We start from the raw sequence: 23,086 nt of genomic DNA on the forward strand, positions 1-23,086 counted from the left end.
TACAAATCTATTCCACCTTACGGGATTCCCCTAAATATTCGATCAATGAGAAGTTTTCTGCCGAAGCAGTAAACATTAAATAAATGAAAATGTTGTGGCTGTGCACAGCCTTAAACAAGAACCACCTGAGCACTCCGCATCAGCTTCGAGCCGGAGATCGGAGGTGGCTCAGCGCGCGCAAAGCCAATGGCGCAAAGATTGCACAAAAAAATGTGGCTGCCTTGTAAGCTGGATGTACTACCCCACTTAAATCCGGACGCGGCTAACGCTGAAGTTCCAATGTAAAGTTCCCTATTTGAATGCCAATGTGAGCAGATAGTTTCATGAACCCATTAGCACCCTTCCAAGCGCGGACGGTCAACAACTGAATAAGGCGTTGAAGGAGACTGCAGGCACGAGTATGGTACCGTGAAAAATGGCGGCGGCGCCAGTGGCGTGAGCAAGTGTAGAATTCTCTAATGGCGATGGCGAAAAGTGACAACGAAATATTCATGGCCTAAAATGTTTCTGCCGCACGACTAAAGAACACACACACGCACACGCACACGCACACGCACACGCACACACACACACACACACACACACACACACACACACACACACACACACACACACACACACACACACACACACACACACACTTGAATCAATCTTTTGCTTGGTCTTTAGTTTCTCGTGCGGCGGTAAACCCAATCCAATATAACGAATAGCACCCATGCCATAATGCCCTCTCGTCTCATAAAGGGTGCATCACCCACAGACGAAGAGTGTCGCTCTTGCTTGGGCCGGAGAAATTAGATTCTGTCATCATGCTTATCTGCCTCTAGATCACAGTAAATGTGGCGAAAAACTCACCCACTGGGAGCCAGCCTCTGACATGGACAGTCTATTTCTGCCTTGCGCGTGCCCTTCAAACAGTATTTCTGTAGCGCCTGCCTTTATCCACCGTTTTGAAGTCAATGACGACATAGCGATAGGCTTTGGGATCCGTGCCAGAGCTCCGGTGTTGACGCATGCATTGTACTCGCGAAATTGGCCAGCGATGGCATGGGTTTCATTTGGCTTCTTTTTTTTCTGTCTATTCTAGCTCATGAAAGCTCGGCTCCCGGTGATAGTGGTTGCTTTGTCCTTGTAGAATCTCGTAGTCTATCAATACAGGACAACCTTCACAATTTTTCCATTTTCCTCACATTGTCTTTTCAGCCAATATAGCCGTAGTCGATGCTCTCTGATCATGCAATTGCAAGCTAAAATAAGACAAAAGGAAGAATGCACTGCTGTTTTTGGGCATATCTGACAAGCAGTTGGCTTCCCCGTCTTTCCTGGCAAGGGGCGCTCGGAACAGAGTAATTACACTCTTCTTAATTGCTATATTGCAGAGTAGAAGACGATATGCCTGCATGAACTTTGGTTTACGGCTTATGCACCAGAAAGAGAAGGTAACCAGCTTCATAAGCAGGTTCTACCCTTCGGAACCATTAAAGACACAACGTCATATAATTGTAAATGCCAGAAAGCAGGTTTGGTAAGCAGCGCAGCAGAAAAAAATTTGTTGTGGTTTAGCTCTGGTTAAACTGAGGGCTAGCGAAATCTAGGGAGCTATGGTTACGTTTGGAAATTGGCGGTGACTTAGCTCAGCCAGGCCAGGATATACGTAGCGAAAGCATGTGTGCCTGGCGCTGGGCTGCCTACTCCTCTCCTCTCCAATCCAAACTAATCCCATCCAATCCAGTGCAATCCAATCCAGTCTAATATCATCCAACCCAAACCAATCCAGTGTAATCCTATATCCAGTCCAATCAAGTACAGTTCACTTCACCCAAATACAGTCCAATCCTGTCCAATTCAAACCTAACTAATTCAGTCCAAACCAGTTCAATACAATCCAGTCGTCCAATCCAACCCAATCTAATGTAATTCACTCCAATCGTGTCCAATGCAGAGTACACCGCTGATCTCCATTCGGGAGATCAGTGGAGTACACGCTGACGAGCCTATCATCATCATCATTACTATCATCCTCACGCTAGAGAAGAAGGAGAATTAAGATGCGTATTCGCCATCCCAGGCGTGGCTCAGTTGGTTAAAGCGCTCGGCTGGGGATCCGAGGGATGGAGGTTCGATTTCCGGTGGAGACAAATTTTTACAGCCAAAGCAATACTACGACAGCCAAAGCGAGACCTCGGGTGGCCGCAGCTACTCCGTGAAGAGGCGTAGCTACGGTCTCCTCATAAGGAAATAAGCCTGCCATGACATTTGAATTCACGTTACCCCCATGCCACGGGCAGGAGCTGCCAACTCGGGTCGCTCCTTTCATATGGGAGGGGGATATCAGAATCAGCCTGCCAGAACCATTTGCATTCTCGTTACCCCTACGACATGCAGGCACGTCCATACGGCTTTTATATGTGGGCTGGTAGCTTACGCTCTTGCGTCATACACTTAAAGGATGAGCCTAAATATCCCCAATAATGTAGGACCTTATACTGACAGGGCGTGATAAGAAAATAATATAGCAGGCAAAAGAAGCTTTCCGCCGTTGCTTTCGCAATTCAACTAGAGCTAACCAGAGCTAAACCAGAACTAAGTTTTTATATATATATATATATATATATATATATATATATATATATATATATATATATATATGAGGAGACCGTAGCTACTCTCCACGGCGTAGCTGCGGTCACCCGAATCTCGCTTTGGCTATCGGAGTGTTGCTTTCGCAACAAAAATGTAGGTGGATTACCGTTGACATCATGATATATTACTGCATCAAAAGCATCACGCCTAGTGTAAAGCACAATGGGGTACATGTTGTCCTAGTTTTGATTTTCTCGTATCTATAGTGCGAATATTTTGCCACACCGCTGTCTCTAATGGTAGCTAGGTGGTGCATATTACTTCCGGTCGCATAAACGCTCAATTCCGTTTCCTCAGCAGTAGGGTCCCGCAACTTCTTTCTCCTCACTGGTTGCCTTCCAGTGGGTTAAACGGCTATTGTTACCGAGAGGTGTCTCTGAACGCAACAACGCGTATTGCCATTCCCCGGCAACTCCAGCAACGGAAGTGCCGGGTGCGCCTCTAAAACATAAAACAACAAAAAGAAAGTCAATAAAGTTATATGTTCTGTTGAGTTCACAATGCAGTACATAAACTAAAATGCATACGCAATAAAATAGTTTGTTGGATTAAAATTGCTTGCAGTAATCCTCTGATCATTCCAGTTGCGCCCGTCGCGCCATCTTTAGTAGGTTGAATCAAAGCAAATAAGAGCGCATTTAAAGCCCGCACTTCCTTTAACACTTTAAAAGTGAGATTCTCAATGGAATATTTAAGCGCTGTAACCCAAAAGCAACCGTATACAAGGACCTGCTTGATGTAATGATGCCAGTGTCATATTATTGATCATTACACTGTGGAGGGGAAGGTAAGGATGTCTTAAAAAAGCGTTAAAAAGATGCTAGTACGGTCGTCAGCAAAACGTTTCTTCTTCCTATTACACAGTGGTGCATCATCTGTTAAACCGTGGTTGAGGAAAAAAAGGGGCCTTTGTCCCGTGGTCGGCGAACTGCTTGATGTGCCATAAGCCGGAAACCATAGACCATATTTTCCTTCACTGCTGGGACGCAGTCTTTCTGCGGGATATCCTGCAGAGGAACTTAAAAAAGGACTTGCCAATTACACCCTATGGTATACGGTTCCTGTCGGTCCATAATCAAGGGGGTGTGCCTTATGACTTATTCATGTTGCTTTGCCTCCACAGTGTTTGGAAAACGAGAATGGCTGTGAGACACGCGGACGTGGATGCTCGCTCAACGAGGGAGTATTTCATTGAGAGTATCGACAACCTGACCGCAATCTATAATACCCAAAGTTAAAAACCTCAATGGCTGCCAGTTTTGAGTGAACTGGCTACTCTAAAGCGTTTTTGAAACTTTGTGAACCCTTACTTTTGCTAGAGCGCATTGTGGCATTATACTTTGACTTTACCGCACTGTAAATTTCATTGTTAAAGAAAACAAAGATAAAAAGAAAGCTTCTGTGGCGCAATGGATTAGCACCACGTACCTGATTCTAAAACATGTGTTCGATTCCTGTATGTGCTATTAATTTTTTTTTTATTCAAAACATTAAAATAAATTACCAACATATTTCCTGGGGTGTGTTCCCCTTTAGGTTACATAATGCGATGTTTTTTGTTCCTAATAGCAGCAAAACCAGCCGCGAGAGCAGCCAGGATGTGACGGTATGACAACGGTTACACTATTCAATTGCCTTCATCCTAATCAATTCCCGCCTTCAGTGAGAATTTGTTACCTTTAGGTTGCGTTCACAGACTCCTCTCAGCAACAATCGCCGTTTAACTCGCTTTAAAGGTATACTGAATAAAAAAAATTGCCACTGAGATTTCCAGCGCAGATGGTAGCTATCGCATTGGGAGTGACCAAAACAATCCACTTTATGAACAGAAATGAGCGGAAAGTAAGTATTTTAATGAATATTTCTGAAATCGCCACACCTAGCGGGCTCCTGTGAAAGCTCTGACAATACCGGATATCACGTCATAACTACCCCCATCGCGGTCGGTCGCACCTGTTCATTTTTTCTTTCCCCCGTGACACTCACAAAGCGCAGGGACGGATACGTTTTTTTTTTATTGTGAAAGCAATACTGCTCGCAGTTTGAGCCTTCAGCGTGGAACGGCGGTGACCACCATTGACCTTTAGACGACCCCCGTAGACGACCCCAAGCTGGCAGGAGCTGCCAACTTGCGTCTCTCGTTTCACATGGGACTGCTATGTCAGAATCAGCCTGCTAGCACCCTTGCATTCACGTTACCCCTATAGGCCACTAAGGCACGTTCATATCGGTTGGTTAAAGCGGGGCTTTATATGTGAAGAAGAAGAGAAGAAGAGCGCTCGGTCACCCGCCGCTAATGATTTCGCTCAATATTTGGTTCTGCAGCGTTGAACCCTTGTAATTTTTTTAATTTTTGCTGCTCGTGTTCCTGTGCACGATTCATCCTTCCCACCCAGCGTGCAAACAATTGCCCGCAATACGCACCCTCCATACGCGTCCCCCTCGACCTCCCTCGTGTGCAGCATTCCACACTTCGCAGCACTGTGCACGGTGCGACGCGGAGGAACCGACGCTGCGTGTAGCCGGTCAACCAACTTCAGGTGCGGAGGCGGCGGCGGCGGCGGTATCGCGGGGCCATGACGTTGCTGATAGCATCCTCATCGCCCGCACCAGTGCGCACCATATATCCTCGATCAACCGCACCGGTGCGCACCCGCTGTCCTCGATCACCGGAAGCGCCCCTTGCCGGGGCAGTTTTTCGTTGCCCCGTCACGCACCCAGAAAATCGGTGGTTCGCAGGGGTGCAATCCCGGCAAGCACTGCGGAACGCGCGCTGCAGGCCTGCAGGGAAGCCGCTTTGCCCTGCTCGATGTGCTCGCGTCTGCACGCTGACTGACGCGATGGAGGAAAATAGTACGGATGATTGCCACAATCGATAAACTGCTGTCAAGATCATATCTGGTTACGAAGACGGTATGACAATCGACCTCACACAGCGTAAACACGGTGAAGGATTGAAAGTCAACCAGTTTTCTCGTTGGGCCGATCATCTAGCGCCTCAACAATAGCGAGCGGCTGTTTACGATTCACTGCTTAACATCGCAGTGCGCAGAGCCTTTGACACGTCAAGCTTGAAACGTACGACATGTGCCTCTGAGATGTGAATTATGTTACTGATATGCAGTTCCGAAAGCATGCATTTTTGAGTGAGCATGGAACGTCTGCTACAATGTGATCGGCACGGCTATGAGTAGTCGTGCTTTTAAGCTCAGCGGGGCCCTTACCCACAGAAGACGGCTAAAGAACACGTCCTTTCATTTCTTCTCTTTGAGTAATCACGACTGCGTGCGTAATGACTGGATTTAACTTACTTGTGGTATGCGGGAAACAAAAAGTAGCGAACAAGCCGTCACCGTAATATTTACCATATCAGAAAGTACACACTATATCATAATGGACCGTGTAGCCGCTTCCATAACAGCATTCAGTTCTCTTACAGACATTGGCGAATGATACCTCGTGCCGTTGATGTTGTTGCTTTCTACAATGGTATGTGTGGAGCGCACGGAGTTTGATGAGATTGCAGCAGACAGCCAAATTCGCGCTCCAGAAGAAAGGTGTCGCTGCATGCATGCACCAGCGGGGTGCATTTTATCCTCGATGTTGATCCTTCTCAGGGTGCCACCGCCGCGGTGCACAGGGCACCGCGACAATTTTGGGGTTGCGCGGTGATCGAGGATGCTATGAGGGTTGTTGTGACGTCACACCAGCCGGCTCACAGTCGGGAGCGCGCTGCCTCTGACCCGGCGGCCGTTCAGAAAACGTCAAAAATACAGCCATCTGCTCAAAGCTAACCCGAATTACGTGTCTGCACTAGTGCAATCGTGTCTTAAGAATGCGATTGTGGTGCTTTCTCAATATTCTTCGATATTTGTTCAGTATACCTTTAAACTCTTTTAAGGAATCACGCTTCACCGATATTCAAGTAAACTTAACCGATGTTTTGGCCTATTTACTGTAAGTATTTTTATTCCACAAAACTATTTTATTAATACTGCATTTCAGTTTCCGTACTGCGCTTTATGTTCGAACAAAACATAAGATTGTATTTTATTTTTTAGTGACGCCCCCGGCACTTCCGTTGCTGGAGTTTTCGGGGAACGGCAATACGCAAAGGTAGCATACACCCACTGAAGGCAGGGAATGATTACGGTGAAGGTAACTGACTGAATGGTGTTACCGTCGTCATGCCGTCACCTCGTGGCTCTGTTCATGGCTATTGTTGCGGCTATTAGGAATTAAAAACATCACATAATGCAACCTGAAGGGGTACCGTCCCACAGGAATGAGCTTGGTCGGTAGGTTATTGTAACGTTGCGATAAAAAAAAAAATCTAGGAAAAAAGATCCACTTCCAACATTCGAACAGCTGTTTTACGCTCAGTGCTCAGGTAAGTAGTGTCAATTCATTGCGCCACTGAAGCTTTTTTTTTATCGTTATTGCCGGTCAACAAGGTACATACAGGCATAGAAATCACTAGCCTACCTTTGACTTAAGCGATATATTAAAACGTTTTTCGTTTTGATCAATGCGTCAATCACATCCATCCACCGAGGCTGCTCAGGCTGACTACGGAGAACATCTCTGAGAAATGTGACACCTTCGATGAAGTTGTCCCTGACCGATCGCACATTTTTTTCAGCGTGCCTAAGCGTCACTGAAGCAACGTGTGCGGCAGGCTTTAAATGCGCTCTTATTCATTTTTACAATATTTCCTCTATCTGTCGCCAGGTGACGCCGCTCAGAAGACCCTTCTGCTGGATGGCTGAAATACACGATGCCACTAGAGGTGGACCAAGAAAATTGGAACCATATAAGCTGGCTAGGTAAAAAAAAAGCAGGACCGGATTCAATATAACGAGGGAAATTCTTTAAAGGGAGACAACGCAGTGAACTACATTACATCAGTTATAGCCCAGTCATTTAAAAGCGACGATAGGGTAATCTCTGCAAATCAGGAAGCAACACAATATAGCCGAATACAAAGCAGCTTAGAACTGACCAATCTAAATTTGAAAAAGGCAGAAAAAAATATTCCTAAAAGCATATTACAGGAATATATGAAATTCCGATCAAGCTGATTAATGAACTTGGTCCAAGAAGTAAGGAAATGTTAAAATCTTTGGAAACAGTCATAACGAATAAGAAAATTCCGGACAGCTGGCGGCAGAGTAAACTGAATTTGATTTATACAGGGAAAGGAGATAGGATGCACATAAAATCCTACAGGCCGATTACCATAACGTCTGTTATATACAGGTTGGCCATGCAGGCTGTCTAATTAAAGATGCAATCATGGGTAGCAAGTAAGAAGATACTCGGAGAACTTCAGAACTGCTTTAGAAATGGTAAGCGCTCAGATGATAGCCTGTTCGTGCTTACTGAATGCATCGAAATATCTAAAGTGGAAAATAGACCTTCGTATTTGGCCTTCCTGGACATAAACGGGGCGTACGACAATGTAAACAGGAAACTCCTGTGGAACATATTAAAAGAAGAAGGTATCGGTCATGAGATAACAGATTTCCTACAGGAAATATCCCGGAATAAGAAAGTAGAAATTACATCGCAAGGGATAAGAAGTACGGAAACTGTCAAGGTATGCAAAGAATTAAGACAAAGTTGTACTCTATCACCGCTGCTGCTCATGTTTTATATGATAAATATGGAACGGAGGATACAAGACAGTAACCTAGGTTTTAACCTGTCGTATAGATTAGGTGGAAAGGCGGTAGAGCAGCGCCTCCCCGGTTTAATGTATGCAGACGATACTGTGCTGTTAGCAGATAGCCAGGAAGACTTGCAAACTCTATTTAAGTATTGCGGAAAAGAAGGGGACGCTCTAGGCTTCAGTTTTAGCGCAGTTAAGTCAGGTCTGATGATTTTCAACGGCTCAACTGATCAGGATCTTAAAATACAAGGCCATGAAATACCTAGAGTGGCAGAATATAAATATCTCGGGGTATGGGTAAACGAAGCATTGGCATACATTGAAAAGCATAAGCAATCACTTAGGGCAAAAGGTCGAAGAAATTCCGGGATAATGAAGCACAGGGCATTGTGGGGATACAACAGGTATCAGGTGTTGAGGGGTATTTGGAAAGGAATTATGGTGCCCGGGCTTACTTTCGGAAATGCGGTTTTGTGCCTAAAAGCAGAGGTACAGAAGATATTATAAATAAATCATAGAGCCGTCGGACAATTAGCACTGTGTGCCCACGGCAAAACCACAAATGAGGCGGTACAGGGAGATATGGGCTGGGCATCTTTCGAGGTACGGGAAGCTCAGAGAAAAATATTATATAAGGAACGCCTGAGGAATTTGGACAGTAACAGATGGGCAGCAAAAGTATTTAAATACCTATACCTAAAAAGAGTTGACTCACAATGGAGGAAAAGAGCTAGGAAAGTAACCAGTAAGTATGCTGGTCACAAGGACGAAGAAATAAAGAGCGTTAAGCAACAGGCAAAAAACACAGGAGGTAAAAATTGGATAAACTAAACGAAAAAGAAAAAAAAAGTGGAAAAGTCAGGAAGGAAACTTGCTTTGATAACTCAAGAGGCAGCGCCCTACTTTTTGAAGCTAGGTCAGGGTGCCTTAGAACACGCAGCTACAAAAAGAAATTTAACAATGAAGATGACACATGTGCAGTGTGGTAAATCCACAGAAACAATTAACCATCTTATACTCGAATGCGATGGTATTCATCCGGAAGTCGATGCAGGTGCAGTCACTCTTCCTGGGCCCCTGGGGTTTAGAGATACCAGTGGCCGGATGAATGAACCTGCGGTGGAAGCTAGCAGAGAACGATTAGAAGATTGGTGGCTTAAAAGCAGAGAAGAGACATAATGTTAGTAATGTAGAAACAAAAATTCAATAAATATAATGATGGCATAGTTAATAGATCTGAAACAATAATTAAGATATAGGGGGAAAAAAACGAGCATGATAGCAGCTGCTACCACCCTGTTCCAAAGGGGACGTTCCTATATTCCATCCATTCCATCCATCCATCCATACAGTTGAGAGAACGGAATCACGCAGCATAAACAACGCTTGGATCATATTTAGCGCTTTCTTAAATCTTCCGTTAATACGATTGCAATGAATGGGAATTGAACAACAGAAGTAGCGAGACTTGGCTATAATTTGTCAGCTTCGCTTTCTGAAAATGGTTCATGCAACCGCATTTTTAATAACCCTCTTTGCCAAGTCAGTGTCTGCACGATTTCCATGCCAGCCAAATCAGCCGCTTCGAAGTTCCAGACAATCAAGCCTTCGCCTCATACCGTTGTCTGCTGCTCCTACTTGCCATCCTTGGTGCCTACTAAGCTAGCATAGTGAGAGGGTGAAAGCACACACGACTAGCGACGTGCCACGGGCCTAACATCCGTGACCATGCCAGCAGCTGGCGCTGCAACGTAAGCCACTCCTCCCCATTAACAGCGCCACATCATGACCAGGAAACGAACAGAGTAGCCTAACATCCGTGACCATGCCAGCAGCTGGCGCTGTAACGTAAGCCACTCCTCCCCATTAGCAGCGCCACATCATGACCAGGAAACGAACAGAGTAGCCTAACATCCGTGACCATGCCAGCAGCTGGCGCTGCAACGTAAGCCACTCCTCCCCATTAACAGCGCCACATCATGACCAGGAAACGAACAGAGTAGCCTAACATCCGTGACCATGCCAGCAGCTGGCGCTGTAACGTAAGCCACTCCTCCCCATTAGCAGCGCCACATCATGACCAGGAAACGAACAGAGTAGCCTAACATCCGTGACCATGCCAGCAGCTGGCGCTGTAACGTAAGCCACTCCTCCCCATTAGCAGCGCCACATCATGACCAGGAAACGAACAGAGTAGCGTCCAAAGAGGTATCCCTGCAAAATGAGCGATGTGTCAGGAATGAGAGAAAACGAGGCTAGTTGGTACTGCATTTCTTCGTTACTAGAATACGCAGCTGGACGTGGCAATGTGGTCGGCGTCAGACGTGAAGGACCAGTACAGTGCACACTTCGGTAGCCATTGCCCTTGCAGACTTGCACATGTGAACGGAGGCATCAAAGCAGAACGGGCACGGCACGCGCTCGTGACTCAGCGCGACGCCTCGGCGTTGAGAAAGTGTGCGTTGCTCGCGCCTGCCACAGCGGTCCTGCACTGCTTTCGCAGACGTTGCGCGGCTGAGAGGCCCTGCCGAGCGGCTATAAACGGAAGCGGCCATGACATCCGGCGGAATAAAGCGCTCCAGACGACTGGTCAGACGCACAGAGAAGCAAACAAGTAAGCAGTCGGCACTCGTGAACGGCGAAAAAAAAGGAAAAAAAAAAAAAAGCGGTCATTCACCCGTGGGGAAAACCTGAGAAAAATAAAAGGATACCTCCGATCGACGCCCAGCCTGCTCACGTCGCGCGAGGCCAAAAAGCCTGGTGTAAACTTCAAGCTAACACTATACCCACATCCTCAATTATGCATATGGTACAGCTTATATTCGGAGGAGCTCTACTCAGACAAATGCAAACGTTTCGACAGAATGCCGATCTAAATCATATGATCTGGAACTGCCCACAGTCCCTACCCGCGAGTAACTTCAAGCGCGGCCCTGATCACTGGGAAGCCCTACTGCTCAGCCCCGACCCGCGGACGCAGATAAAGCTCCTCCAGTTGCAAGAAAACGCCGTCGCTGCCATCGTTTAAGCAGAACGGGGGGGGGGGGGGGGGGGGGGGGGGGGGGGGGGGAGCATTTGGGTCGCTCCTCTGTATCCGCTGAATAAAGTTTCACCATCAGCACAACCACCTTGCGCGGAAAGGCACGAGCGTCTTCCGGCACGCGCCGTGCAAGACACAAGCATGGTGACCTCTTTTATTTTTGTCGCCAGGTTTTCCATTGCCAGTTGCAATTACCGCTAATGACCTAATCAATGCCCCTTCCCTCTACTCCGCGTTGCCACATAAACAATTTCTAGCCATTGCCTTTACAGCCTAGGTTACAAACCATGAATGTAGACTTTGTGATGTTTTAGGATAACTAAGAAATGCTTTAGAACAGTGCCTGTTTCGGGCACTACCCATAGTTTTCAGGCAAATGCTGCGCCGCGGTCCACTTCAAATTCAATTTCAAGGAGAACCAATCCGAGAAGTCTTACTTATCAGAATCCTAAGCATCTGGCTTCGATCCGACTGTAAGGCGACTCACGCCATCAAACTTCTGAGTACAACTGCCACCCAAGTATCACACATTATATGCCGTATAGCCAGAAAGCGAAAAAGGAATGAGGGAAGAGGATACTGTGCGGCTTGTCCAAGCACTGGTCATCAGTAGAGTCGCATATTGCCTCCCATATTGCCGCATATTGCCTGGGAGAAATATTACACTGCCGCGGCTAATTACGATACCGAGGTTATCAAAACTAAGAATAACTTCTACTCATCCACCTTGCCTAACATGCTGCATGAAAACCCGAAGCGTTTCTGGAAAACTATTTGCCCCTCCACCTCTAGCACAATTTCTCTGACTGATAATTCTGGTGTTTCCTCTTCTGAATCAGAGGTTCCTAATATTCTAAATGATGCATTTTGTTCTATATTCACAAACGAACCTCTTAATAACCTCCCTGATGCACCCAGTTTTCTTCACACACCTATGGATAACATTGCATTTGAACCGCGCGGCATCGCCATGGTCATCGATAAACTAAAAAATTCTTCATCCGCTGGTATTGACGGCATCAATGCCAAAATCCTCAAAAACACCAAAGACCTCTGCAGTATCATATTGTCTCTGATTTTTCAGCAGTCATATTCTTCGTGCTCATTGCCACGGGACTGGCGCATTGGGAAGGTCATTCCAGTCCACAAGAAAGGTAACAGATCTTCACCACTTAACTATAGGCCAATCTCATTAACCTGTGTTTGTTGTAAAATTATGGAACATATCATATATTCTCATACTGCCAAGTTTTTATCATCTCGTAATTTTTTTCATTCTAACCAGCACGGCTTTCGTAAAGACCATTCCTGTGACACGCAACTTGTTCTTTTTCTTCATGATATACACGCATGCCTAGATCGTAACATTCCCACGGATTCAATATTTCTGGATTTCGAAAGAGCATTTGATAAAGTCCCGCACGCGCGCCTAATTCTTAAACTGTCACGCCTAAACCTTCATCCCCTAGTTCTGGATTGGATTCGAGCCTTCCTTACTGATCGTTATCAATTCGTTCATGCTAACTCACACTCGTCATCCCTCTCCCCTGTCTTGTCTGGCGTCCCTCAGGGGACCGTTTTAGGCCCTCTTCTGTTCCTTATCTACATAAATGATTTACCCTCTAACATCAGATCTAATGTCCGACTCTTTGCGGATGATTGCGTCATCTACCGCCCAATACATAATTCCTCCGACGCCACCATTCTTCAAGAAGATCTCGCACGCGTCGAAGAATGGTGTAGTACTTGGCTCATGTCCCTAAATAGCAGTAAAACGTCACTTATTTCTTTCCATCGCCGGCGCAACCACCGTGAAAATACTTATACAATTATCAACAATCCTATTTCATCCGTTGACTCATACAAGTATCTTGGTATCCATTTAAGTAAAGATTTAACCTGGTCGCATCATATTCACCACATCACCAATTCAGCCAATCAAGTTCTAGGGTATTTGCGCCGTAACCTATCACTAGCTCCCCCTCCCATTAAGCTTCTTGCTTATATAACTTTCATACGTCCTAAACTTGATTACGCATGTGCTGCATATGATCCCCACTATACTAACCTAATCACCACGCTCGAAGCAGTCCAAAACCGCGCTGCCAGATTCATTTGCTCCGACTACTCTCGCTATACTAGCGTTACAGCACTAAAATCTCAGCTTAATCTCCCAACACTGGCCTGTCGGCGTAAAATCGCCCGTCTTTCGCTGTATCATAAATTTTATCACACTTCCGATCATGAAACTGCCCCGATAACACGCGCTCATCGCTTTTCTCGTCATAGTCACCCTAACGCCGTCTACCCTGAACGGGCCCGCACCGAAACATATAAAATGTCATTTTTTCTTCGAACAGCCAATGACTGGAATGACCTTCCATCCGAAGTGGCGGCCATCACCAATCGTGTTCTATTCAAAACCGCCATTGAAGACCATCTGTGTTCGTATTAACTTTTTGTTTGCCCACCCCTCATGTAATGTCCCCTGTGGACCCTTGAGGAAACAATAAATAAATAAATAAATAAATACCGACTACTCCCCAAAGTAGAACGCAAGAGAATAGGTATCATCAGATCAGCCATCAAAAAATGCTCCCGGCCTCCCATCATACACACTGCTAACAATAAGAACGAAGCGCTGGGCACCCGCAACACCTTTGAAGAAATTTAAGAGGCCACTCCCTTACCCAAACATAATGCTTGCTCAAACAGAATCGGACAGACAAATCCTACAAAGAACCGGCTATCCAGCCGACTAGCACATCATTCAATCCACAACCAACGTCTCACCGGAAGCAGAGCTCAAGTATACGTAGCTTCCATACCCAAGAACATGTCGACCCACACCCAGGAATGCCGGAGAACAGCCAGTGAACTTCAGAGACGCGCGATAGGAAGAAGCGACAAAGAAGTCTATATAGACGGAGCCTTGTATCCCTCTTCTCAAGGAAACGCAGCGCTTGCCACCATAGTGGGCCCCAACCACGTAGAACTCGTCAGCTTATCCATCCAGAACAGCACATACTGGAAGCAGAAGTGGCTGCGATAGTTCTGGCCATATAGCATGGAAACGCTAGCGGCCGATTCCTCCACATCGTGACCGACTCACAAGCGGCTTGTCGGTTCCTCCTGGCAGGCAGAATTCATAATATGTTGCTCCAATTAGTATCAGGACTCGTATACCGCGCGGACAGGTTCGCTCGCCCGGTCGCATCTAAAGTAGGAAGGTTCGGAGGACTACAGGTCAAGTGTCATATAACCCAACTACAGACTGCAGGTACGAATTTCATACCTGCAGTCGAAATTCGTCGTATCGCAGACGAAGACGGGTAAATGGAGTATGCAGCTAGGTTCCCACTTCAAGAGTCAGGAAAGGGGAATTAGGTGGGTCAAGCGACAGGCGCTGAGTTTCGACACGCCTGTGCATTCACAATTCCCGAACGCACTGATGAACTGACGTTCATTTCTTCTCTTCTTCTAGCGTCGGTGCATATGGAACATAAATTTCCCTGAAGTTGCAATCAGTATTTTCTCTTCCTTTTCATCCTCACTGTAGCATGACCAGGCGGCGTGTAGCGCACATAAATTGTGAACTACTGCCTCTGTTTCTTTTGGATCAGTCTTCCCGGCTGGCAGTTATTTCATCAACGCTCGCGGCTTTTTCCCTCACCAACCGTAACTGTGCATTAAAACAGCTAGCGCGTTTGCCGAGCTTAGCGAGTCGGGATTGTGGAAGGTGGGCAGGGAGGAAAGTATAGCATATCTAAAATTGTACGTTGTTAATTGTAAGTGTAGGATTGTAGGATAGGATAGGATAGGAAATACGTTAATTTCTCTAGGAAGGTCTTGTGCTAGTAGCAGAAGAGGTCCATCTTCCGTTTTCTCACAGTGTCGGTGCCCCTATTCCAGGGCTCCTCTGAGCTTCGCTGCTCGCTGGGAATGCTGGATCAGACCTAGTTGGCAATCCAAATCGCCGCTGGAGAGCCGGCTCTCCCACTGTTCCGCACTCGGGTCTTTACGAAAGCTATCGTTATTTCTACATTGCCACGTGATGTGGTATAACGAAGGTTTGCTACCACACCATGGACAGGTGTCCCGATATTGTGACAGGTAAATTTTGCTTAGGATGTGCAGGTTAGGGAATGTTCCTGTCTGCAGTCTTCGCCAGTACACTGCCTATTGTTGTTTTAGATCCCGATGAGGCGGCGGATAGCGGATCCGTACCCCCTTATAATAGTTCAGAATGTCTGAGTACGTAGCGCCGACTCGCTCGGGTAGATCGTCCGATTGGGAGGAAGCTCGGCGTAAGTGTAGGTGTCCACCGAGAAGTGAGACGGATACGGTTTCTTGCGTTTCCCGAAGCCCATCATAACAGAAAATTAAAAGAAATTCGCGGAGTACAAATGAGATGTGAAAGGCGCTATCCCGTCTACTCATCATAAGACGAAGCTTGAGTGTTCTGTACAAGTTGCTTGTTATTACATTAACCACACTGGGAGGTAGTTAGAGAATTATAAATATAATTATTCTCTAACCCTTTGAGCGAAATCAAATTTTGAGGCTCTGCATGAGGATGAAGTCGAAGTTTATTTAAGGCGTTCAGAAGTGACGCACCAACAATCACTGTCACGATGCTCCTTGTGAATCGCAAGCTGTTAATCTTGCTGGGCTGTCTGCTGCCACTTTGTCTTCGAGAACCCCGAATACTGTGATTTCATACCGGGCGAAAACCACAAATAAGCGTCGAACAAGACGAGTTAACTAAATTGAAACCTCTGCACACTCGGCGACAGGGATGTCAGTGCTCACTTTTCTCGCTGACATCAACGCGTATCCCATCCGGTACCATTTATAACTCACTTCATCGTTTTCCGCACAGCTGCTGTCGAAGGCTTTCTTCCTCTTCCGACATGCATGCGTCATGTGCAATAGCATTATTTTCAGAATATACAGCTATGTGTTTTCAGAAAAAAAAAAAAAAAAAAAACATTACGGAGCATGCCTTGGCTCTTGAAGTTTCCTCATGCGCTCTGTGGAGAATTTATGGTGGTTTCTATGGTATATGCGGGAGGCCCCTGCGGCAACAACGGATAAAGTAGTTCCTAAATTGTGCTATAGGTGAAGAGTTTTATCGCCGAAACATGCTTTTTAATATTATTGTCGGGTGTATACATGCTGCCCACTGTTGAGTATTTAATGCAGACGGTTAAATGCGCAGATCCTGTCAACCGAGAATGTTTTTCTTTTTTTGCCCCACTACACGATGGTCGATGGCAGACCGGGTTAGAGAACTGCTTCACTGCTTGCTGACTTCGTGTGTACATGTACGTCGGGTTTGAAAACCGAGCCCACGTGCACCTATTTTCGCCCTGTCCCTACGCAAAGTTTCTCCTTCGTCCTTGGGTACTCACTGCATTACACATGAAAAAAGGACAGGCAGATTTTAATCCCTCGCAGGGAAAGACGAACTCCAACGTCGTGCTTTTGCTCAGAGGGTACCGTAAACGACGTAAGGGTGCCATGTAATGCGTGACGCGTGCTAAAGGAGAGGAGGCCACCCATAAGCATCATGTACAGCCATTCGCGCACCCAATGCTTGCCCCCAGGCGATACACAAGCACCAGGGGCCGAGAGTGCTCGCCGATGAAATGCGAAATTAGTTTGCCGCGTGGGGTCCACTGCGTGTAACAATGCATCGCATAACTGTAATGCAAGCTCAAAAAACTTCTCGAATGATACAAAAAAAAAAAGAAGAAAAATTTGGGGAACACTTTAGCGCCGCCTTTATGGATATGACGTGAAAGAGTTGACCACAGCTTCCTTTGCGGATTCTCGCTCGCGTACATGCACTTTGCAAGTAGGTTAGCCACTAATCTTTTATTTCATACCTCTGTTATCTGAGACACATTCTTTAGCATGCATTGGTAAGCCACCACATGACTGTCAACCCGACACAAGTATCCGTAAAAGCATAACCATGAAGCATTCGAACGTGCCTGCATGGCCTAGGGGTGGCATACTTGACACAGAATGCGAGGATCCTGGAGGATTCGATTCTGCCCGCGTTCCTATGTGAATTAAGAAGCCTTAGTTGGCATCCAAATTGGCCACGTAACGTGGTAGCGTGACGTGGCATAAGCCACGGAACCCTATACGACCGATCAACGCCCATCCATGCCAGATATCATCTGCCAGAGCAATGCCTGTCCGTGTTTTTTCGCTCACAACGCCGCCGTCTCTGGATTTTCTGAAGAACGCGGCCATTAACGCTATCGTGTTAAGTGGAGCAGATTGTAACAGATAATAAAAATATCTGCGCGGAAGACGACCTCCACAAGAGAAGCATTGCTATGAACCCGCTGTGTGAAGGCAATGCGGCCTGGGTAGCAAGCTTCAACTATCTTGACTATCCGCCACGAAGTACCTTAAAACCTGCATACTGCCAGAGGCAAAGGCGTCCTCGAGCACTGGACTCACCAATGAGACTCCGCCCCGGAGCGTCGTTGGTACGTCTCCAGCCGATCGGTCTCTGCTGGGCAGTAGCCAAAAAGTGGTAACCTATTGGCGTAAGTCCTGCTGCAACCTGAATGGTCGAGCTCAGGGCAACTGAGAACCGCTATGCTTATTTACTCGCAGGTAGCTGACAGACGCGCGCGGTCTAACCTTGGCCAACGGCTGAGACAACATTCCTCTTGTTCGTCAAGAACATGAGAAATGCTCACAGCGAAGGGGCGCACATCGAAATGACAGCAAAAATCGCGAGAGTCCTAATAGGGCACTCACCGGCGTTGGCAACCTTGCTGGCCTTAAACCTTGGCGCAAGGCTCGTTGGGTATCCGTGCGCTAGGGACGTCGACGACATGGTTCCAGTCTCGATCACTTTTGGGAAAGGCTCAACCACGAGACACAGGTTCTCATTCACCCACCAACACCGGCAGCGATCGGCGGCAGCATACGGTCGTCCGCCCCAAACATGGGACGCCCGAAATCGGAGAAGCCACACGCGCACCCGCGTCTGCACTAGTGTGGCCTAGCCCCCGGCGTGAACGTCGGACGTACAACTGCTCACGAGAGAGAGACCACGACGAACAGCGTTGAAGAGGGGCGTCTGCGGTGTCACGAGTGCCAGAGAGTGTGACTTGTGCAACGCCGAAAGCGTATCGAGTGGCGAATTGACGACACTCCGTTAAAGGGTGACACTTGCTAGAAGCGAGTGAGGAAGTCGACAACGGCTGCCTCACCGACAAAGTGAATTGCAGGAGCGACTCATACTCGTCAGCAGTCCTTCGGCACTTGGAATGCGGATCGAAAGGTGCGGATTTGTCTAGGAATATCGGCCTTTGCTGCAAGCACCACCACACTGGACCGCGGTCAGTACGTACGCAGTCGGATGAGGCGAAGTAGGACCGCAACTGTTCACCACGGAGACAGGTGAATGAGCAGCGACGCGGTCCGGTCGCTTTCGAGTAACGGTGATGCGCGCGAGTCTCGGTGGCAGTTGTCGCGCGACGGCGAATGTACCGCGGCGACTTTTGAGTCGTGTTGGGTCGATCGGAGCGGCGAGTCAGTGCGAGCCGAGCAGCAGCAGCAGCAGCGAGTTGGGAGCGCCAAGCGCCGCTGGGGTGCCTGTGTGCGCGGGAAGAGGGCGCGAGAAATCATCTCCTCTGCCGTCAGATGTCCTCCGCTCGCGGGGCGCCAAATTTAGGAAGTGCGCCGCTCCGCTCGTAGTGGGCTCGGGCCCCACAAATGCGAGACGCGCTTCGGTCGCGTGGCGCGCTCGACCTCCTACACCCCAAGGACGCGCTCCTTCCTCCCGTAGAGATACGCCTGTAACCACGAGGTGCGAACCCCTCCTGCGCACAGGTCCGGGAATAGCAACAATCGCGCGTACGAGGCGATGCAGTGAAATGTGTGTCGGCCTCAATGAAAGAGAACCTACGAATTGCCCCGTCCGCAGCGTGGGGCTGTCATTGTAGTTGAAAGGGGCGCAGACAATCGGTGGATGTGAAAGAAAAAAAAAGAATGTAATGAACCGTGGAGCTCTGCTCACAAATTTTCATTCATTTTCTGCCAGAGGCAATGTGAATTACGATTACCAACAAACATAGCCACTCCAATGATAATTTTCTGCAACGGATTCGCCGTCTAACGCCGCAGCAGCATGGTCAAACTTTTCCCGAAGAGTGCACAAATGTGAATACAAAGACATGTCAAGAACAGGAGAGAAACCTGCTACGTGCCTGGGAGCAGCCGGCAAAATAAGAATATTGCGGTAAACTCGAATTATAGTCGTTCTATATAGCTGCGAAGTCTGTCCTTCCACCATCTTTGTTTTCAGTTGTACTGTTTTAGTAAGGCACCGGTACATGTAAATGCATGTATCAGGGTTAAAAACGGGCAAATACAATTATTTTTTTGGGGCCATGGCGATCTCAATGGATGTCAATAGGCCACTTGCTCTGCTACTGTACTCGCTGCTGTACCCACCGCGAGTCAGCACAGCTTAAGACACTGTGTACAGTCTACGGAAGCCACTGGGTTATCTCTGTAAGATTAAAGACAAGCTAAGTGCTTCAGTGAGTGCCTAGTTCAAAACTGTCCACCAATCTGCACTAAGCGCTCGATCTTCTCATCGCTCACGTATTGCCGCCAAACGGACGACATGAGGGTGATTATTTGTTCCCATTCTTTTCTTCCAGTGAGTATTTAGCAAAACGAGATGAAACAGTAAGTCCTAGAAGAAAAAGTAAGAAAGATGAATGCAAATTTCAAGGGTAAGATTAAAAACAATATGGGGTTGCTCTGTATACCCTCACCAAAGCGAAATCAGTCAGTTGGATCGCATTGATGATTTGTTCGTCGCAAAGTTGCAGGAAAGTCGTTTCGAATGTGTTGGGTGAAACAAAAGTCCGGAGGCTCTTAGGGATGAAGATCGAAAACTTATACACTATACGGCGTATTTGCAACTTCGAAAAGGGCTGAAAACCGCTACTGGCCTAGACGAACGCCTTAAAGTTCAAAATAGGGACTCCGTGTCCCTACACAACCTCTTGGCGCTCCTTGCGCCAGCGAGACTCCAAGCTAGCCGTTTCCTTGACCGCCATTGCTAGTCGGGTTCTCCTGACTTTCTCTTTTCTTGGAGTTTTAAAACCCTTTTGAAGCAATGAAGTTGGGGCAGTCACTTCTCTAGACACACCTAGGCTTGCAAAAAAAAAAAATAATAGTAAAGACCACTCACGATTCTTATACTGTTTCTGGGATTGGGCACAGCCTCAATCCGATGGCAGAAAAAAAAAAAAAAAGACCAACAATAGAGAACGCAAGCATCGTAGCGTGGCGCTGCGGGCGCCAGAGAACAGCGCCACCTCCGAGCGGCTCCGCGTACCCATCGGACAGGCCGACGCGCTCTCCTACTAACTTGCGTGTTGTGCTTCATCTGCGCAGGAAATAAACTTGTTCCGCGCGTGCGCGTCCGCTTGTGTTGTGAGGCCGCTGTGAAAGATTTACCTGATGTGCGCTCGCATGGTTTAGCGAATGGGTATTTTGCGCCTCTCTCGTCAGCATTTCTTATTTTTTTTTGTCGTGAGGGAATAATCGCGTGGTATACGAAGCGAAAGTTAGAAGGCTATCCTAAAGGAATCTGTGCCACGAATGCGTTTCGCTTTTTCGTGTCTTCATACAGTACATGCTGGACTCGCTGTGCTTGTTTTCGCCGTGTTCGTGTCCTGGTTGCATTTCTCGGTTACTTCTAGCTTTCTTTTTTTTTTTTTCCGTGGTGCTTTATTCGCTTCGGCTCCAGGCTGCTGACTAGAACGTCCCTGATCGGCTCTTGGCGCTTCTGATGTGGACAAAAACGAAAACGCGTTTTGTGATGTCGCTGCATGTGAATGAACACAGGTGGCTGACATTTGGGAGTGGTGTTCTACCGCTTGTCCACGTCGAGAAAGTGGTGGTCAGCTGGACGTCCGCTGGCCTGAGAAAATTCGACATACGCGACCGCCTGAGTTCGCGCCGTACGAACAACTCGGGGCGTGGCGCCACAATTCGAAGGCGTCAGCAATAAAAACTTCCCAGTTGTTCTCGGGGAAAGGCTTGGACCAGAATGACTGAGGACTTCGATTGCCTATGAGCTCGTGCCGCATGAACCATCCAGGACTCGGCGGCGTGGTGCCGCGCGTCGATGAGCGTCAGTACAACACTGTGTCCCTTTTTGTTTTTGTGGAGTCAGCTGCACTAGCTAACTGACCGACGCCTGCGACGACTGATCACGAACCTGCCCACCGAAGAACACAATCGGAGGGCGCGCGCATCGAGGCACCCTAACAATCGGCGCGCAGTGCTGCCGCCGGGCGTGGGCTGCACGCGCCACGGTCGAGAAGAGACGAGCGCAATCGGCGCGAGTAGCACGCGGAGAGCGATGCGCGAGCAGCCTCGGTTGCACAGTGAGTTAAAGCGCCGCAGAACGTCGCCGCATGGGGAGAAGCGCGTGCTGCGGTCGCGCAGGCAAACTTGAGGTTCTATTTCCCATCAAATGAAAACAAATCAGTCTTTCTTCCAGCATAGGTTTATCTCCCTCCCTCACCCTCTCTCGCAGTACTCTGTCTCTCCTCTCCAATTCTGCACGTGTGCCCCGGGTCCGCGCAGATAAAAAATAGGTAATTTGGTTGCCTGTGCTAGCCGGGCCTAACAACGAAAAAAAAAAAAGTATGCGAGCCGCAAATGGCCTTCGAGTAGCGAGGATTAATAAACTCGACAAAAGTCGAGTCTGGTGCCCTTTAAAAGGGAGAGGGTGAAAACTTGAGGGAAGAGAGTAGAGATAAGTCGCACGTTTCCCATTTTTCAAAAGTCGCTATTTCTCTCGGATACTCGACCGGCATTTTTCGAGTTCACAAAGCTAGTTAGAAATCACGAACTTTATACAAATCACAATGAACACTGTTTAAGGAGAAATATCTTCTGCGCTTCGCATCCTTCACTTAGTGGGTTTCTCTTTCTACGAAGGGCGAAAAAACACCTCCCGGCTGCCGTCTGTCGACGACCGGCCTCCAAGAAAGGAAGAAATAAAAATACGGCCGATTTGCTTAGTTAATCAAATGCGAAGTAGGTGCGTAGCACTGCTTATCCCTGCTATACCTTTCCATCGCTTGCAGTCGCGCAGCCCGTTCTCCTGGAGTTTCTACCACATGTTTGTTCCTCCTCGCTTCGGCATCCGTTTCATGATAACGCTCAGAGTCTTGAGCAGTTTCCTGAGCACGTTTCCCCATTCTTTGTGATTATAGACTCTTCCACCATTTACTGCAATATCAGAATCAGTAGACTCACGATCCCGCAGCCTTCGTAACCGTTGTACCTCAGCACGTCGAACCTGCGCCGCAGTGCCAGACGGCCCGGCTTTATCCAGAGCCGTATATTACGGCTCTGGCTTTATCCACTGCGACGCGAAGCTAACACGCGGCGCAGCCGCTTCCTCAGCTTACCTTACACCATCTTCAGAAATAAATGAAAACAGGCGCAATGTACCTCTTTACAATGCACTGCTCAGCGGTCGAAAGGTCCGGGTGGGATCATAGGGGGAGAAAAAAAGGGGAGAGGGAAACGCGCTTGAAGGCGAGCGCTAGTTAAGGCACGCAGGTAAGCGTAAGCAGCTTCACGACGCGGCGAGCGGCTCGGAGCCGAGGTCCAGGGAGCACCGCGCGTGATCGTCTGCTGCCCGTGAAGGCTCCGGAGTG

The 23,086-nt window shown here is 47.7% G+C and overlaps 1 protein-coding gene across 6 annotated transcripts in view; it reads right to left on the minus strand.

The window, feature by feature from the left end:
- Positions 1–23,086, minus strand: part of LOC146184673 (uncharacterized) — a 233,890-nt gene that overhangs the window by 178,292 nt on the left and 32,512 nt on the right. Inside the window, exon 1 of one of the 6 annotated variants that reach the window (XM_084609452.1) lies at positions 18,141–18,264. The exons of the other annotated variants lie outside the window; for them this stretch is intronic. Within the exon in view, the coding sequence (XP_084465578.1) occupies positions 18,141–18,219 (79 nt within the window). The 5' untranslated portion in view covers positions 18,220–18,264. Of the gene's footprint in view, positions 1–18,140; positions 18,265–23,086 lie in introns of those variants that run through there. 6 annotated transcript variants of the gene reach the window in all.

This window comes from Amblyomma maculatum, chromosome 7 (genome assembly GCF_055883805.1).
Source record: "Amblyomma maculatum isolate TAMU_Amacu chromosome 7, ASM5588380v1, whole genome shotgun sequence".
Lineage (NCBI taxonomy): Eukaryota > Metazoa > Arthropoda > Arachnida > Ixodida > Ixodidae > Amblyomma > Amblyomma maculatum.